Source organism: Bremia lactucae, linkage group LG13, assembly GCF_004359215.1.
Source record: "Bremia lactucae strain SF5 linkage group LG13, whole genome shotgun sequence".
Classification (NCBI taxonomy): Eukaryota; Oomycota; class Peronosporomycetes; order Peronosporales; family Peronosporaceae; genus Bremia; species Bremia lactucae.
The window spans coordinates 2,826,781-2,829,784 of NC_090622.1; the positions used below are offsets into that span (position 1 = coordinate 2,826,781).

At 40.2% G+C, this 3,004-nt stretch overlaps 1 protein-coding gene across 1 annotated transcript; it reads left to right on the forward strand.

Moving 5' to 3' along the window:
* Positions 1–545: 545 nt before the first annotated feature.
* On the forward strand, positions 546–1,319 carry CCR75_003839 (uncharacterized protein; the record flags this gene model as incomplete). Its single annotated transcript, XM_067961931.1, has 1 exon — positions 546–1,319. The coding sequence occupies one exon, from the start codon at positions 546–548 to the stop codon at positions 1,317–1,319; it is 774 nt and encodes a 257-aa protein (XP_067823240.1).
* Between the last annotated feature and the right edge of the window lie 1,685 nt (positions 1,320–3,004).

A 3,004-nucleotide genomic window follows, 5' to 3' on the forward strand; every position in this document is an offset into this window, starting at 1 on the left:
AAAAACCAGTTTGTCAAAAAGCGAAAATGGGCACAGCTGCCGAGAGGAGGAAATTTGCCTTTTTGTTTTGTTCGGCAGATTTCTATCCACTGTCAGAAATCTGTGGTGTACTGCAAAACAAATGAGCCACTTTTTTGAGATTTAATAGCATCTTTCTCCTAATAGTTTGTAATACACGAACTGGAAATGAGTTGACGTGGGAAATTAGCCTAAGAGATTTCACCAAAGGCAAATTCAAGTAATGAATCGAATTTGAGAGGGTTTTGTTAGTGGAAGGCACAAGAGCTGTCTACAATAAAACAACGCTTTCTTCCGATTTGAATCCTTTACCGGTAGCGTTGCATAGAATCTGGTGTAGCCTGAATTGACAGTATTAAATCTCATCCTTCTGACAATGAGACACTTCATTCACACAATTAATGTAAGAAATGTCGTCACGTGCTGAATATCGGTAATTTAAAAGAAAAACTAGTATCAAGGGATTGCCTCGCTTCCAGTCGACCTCATTAAATAATTCACTCCGCTTCCGTCAACTTATTATTAAGATGAAGCTAATCATTTGTAGTGCGATTGTCCTTGCCGTGTCAGCGCTGTCGGGGCAGAATGAGAGAGTTTGCGAACCGACCCCTGTTTATCTTGACCCCTACTACGTCATTGACGAAAAGCATACCGAGAAATCTATGTGCACGACCACCAAATTTTTAACGAATTCGATCGCATGGAATACGACATTTACCGTTGCGAATGACGACCTGAGCGTCGTGAAGAGCTATGTAAGGGCTCAGCTAGTCTTGAAAGATTTACAGATCGCATCGATCCAGTCGATACCGGCAACGATCTCACACGCGTACACTGGCGAGTCCTTTGTGTCTACTGTCGTGCTGGACATGTACATCGGCACGAAGTCAGATACAACTACGATGTCACAAGTCACTTCTATGACAAAAGAAACTTCAATGATCCACTTACCGAGTCCTTCGATTCGAATCTTGGTGGTTCTGGCCACTTATGGCAATGGGAGTCTAACTTGGCTTGTAACAAAGCTTCTTACCGTCCAGATTGGAAACGACAAGTTTGACTTGTATGAAGGGTATCTGGATGGATTCACAGTCTATACGTTCGTCATTTATACGGGCACCAAGGCGTTTAATGGAGATTTGATCGAATTTATCAAACGACTCCCTCAAGGAAAGACCATTGACGAATCACAATATTTATTCTCTGTTCAAGGAGGCAGTCAGATCTTTTGCGGTACCAATGCCATGTATGAAGCCACTGAATTCATGGTAGACTACAAAGTGAAGACGTTGGCTATGTAATGCTCGTGAAGCCTCAATGTCATTGTTTGAAACTTTTCTATCTTGTTCAAAGGATAAATTGTAGTCATTGTCCGAGTATTGCCTTTGCATGAATCGAATCACTCCGCACTACTCACTACTTTCTTTTTGTGCCGTATACCTGTGACCTAAGTGTTTATGTGCTACACCAAAGATAATACCTTTCCAGCTCAATACCAGCGTTGTGGTAGATATATTTTTTCTAGCAAGACCATTGCATTTCTACTTTTTGTGCCATGTCAATAAGTATTGTTTGACTTGAAATATCTTATTAATAAATTTATTCTGCAGTCTTTCGTGGGAATCGAACTACACACTTTCGGACGAGTGCCTCCGGATGAAATCTTTTATCTTGTTTAGTCACTATTAAATCATCAGTGCTTTTTAGTGCATCCACTCTCGCAATCGTCTCCTAAGTTTCTTTTGAAGCTGCCATCTTTTTGATTAAGCAGACCTGGTTTGCGCCGTGAGGTACCTTGTAAGCAAAATCTATTTTACAGCGCGTTTCCATTCTCGCCAGAAGTTTAGAATGAATTGCGTTTCGTAATCATTTTGAAGTGTCTCAAGCTGTCACTTAGAGGCGAGTTGATTAAGTTTTTCATGCAAATGCAACCGAATTTTAAGTATGTTTAACAGCATCAGTAAGAAACACAAAACTGATATTTGAATGAAAAGTATAAGAATAAAGAATTATCGAATCTTGTGTTTAATTAATGCAAATTATAAGAAAATATATTCGATTAAATAAATTAAGTAAATAAAAAAATAAACAAATCAAATAAATTTATAAATACGGAGCATTAAAAACCCTTAAAAGGCTTTATCAAAACTAAATAATACATTATCGTTTGCAATACGAAAAGAAAATTGCGTATTCGTTGTAAGGCCTCAAATTAATGCTTGATGATTGGTGGTGATATATACACGTAAACAAGTTTCAAATTTAATTACTCATTTGATTAAGGGACATATGAACGGAGGACCCATTTTGGTTAACGACACCCCACAAGTAAATTTAAAGTGAATATTGTCCAACCAGAATAAATGTCACTGCTTCCGCTACACGCTTTCAAGCAACGCATTTGAAGCAACGCATTTCACGCTTTGCGCAAAACGCTGTCCCTTGACCTTATTTGACAGGTTCCAAGTATGGAGTTTAGTGCCCTAATAATGGTGAGTGCCATTGAAATAAAACGCGTAGTGAAATTTCACTACACGTTGAAAGATTTACAGTACGAGGATGAATTTCATCGTCCTGAATTTGGATGGCAAATTCGATGTCATCCTAAGTGTACCTTGGCTCAGAAAATATAAGCCAAGGGTCAGCTGGCAGGACTGATCCGTAAAGATGCCTGCCACCTGTTCATCAAATGGCCATCTGATGAACGTCTTGGAGCGTCTACAAGAGTGTGGATGTACTACGAGAGAGTGCGATGGCCTCACTTGTGGCACGGTCGTTAGCACGACTGCACAAGATCACAGTGTGATTATTAATCATCAGCTGCCGGCGACTGTGCGAATGCACAGGCAGCGCCGAAGGTCCACCACTCGAACAAGTCGAGTGGATTGAGAGATGAATGTACGCCTAGCGGGCGACATTCAAGGAAGATACCGGTTGTCCAAAATGGACAACACGATGATCCTAGGTCGAGTAGAGAGTCGACTGC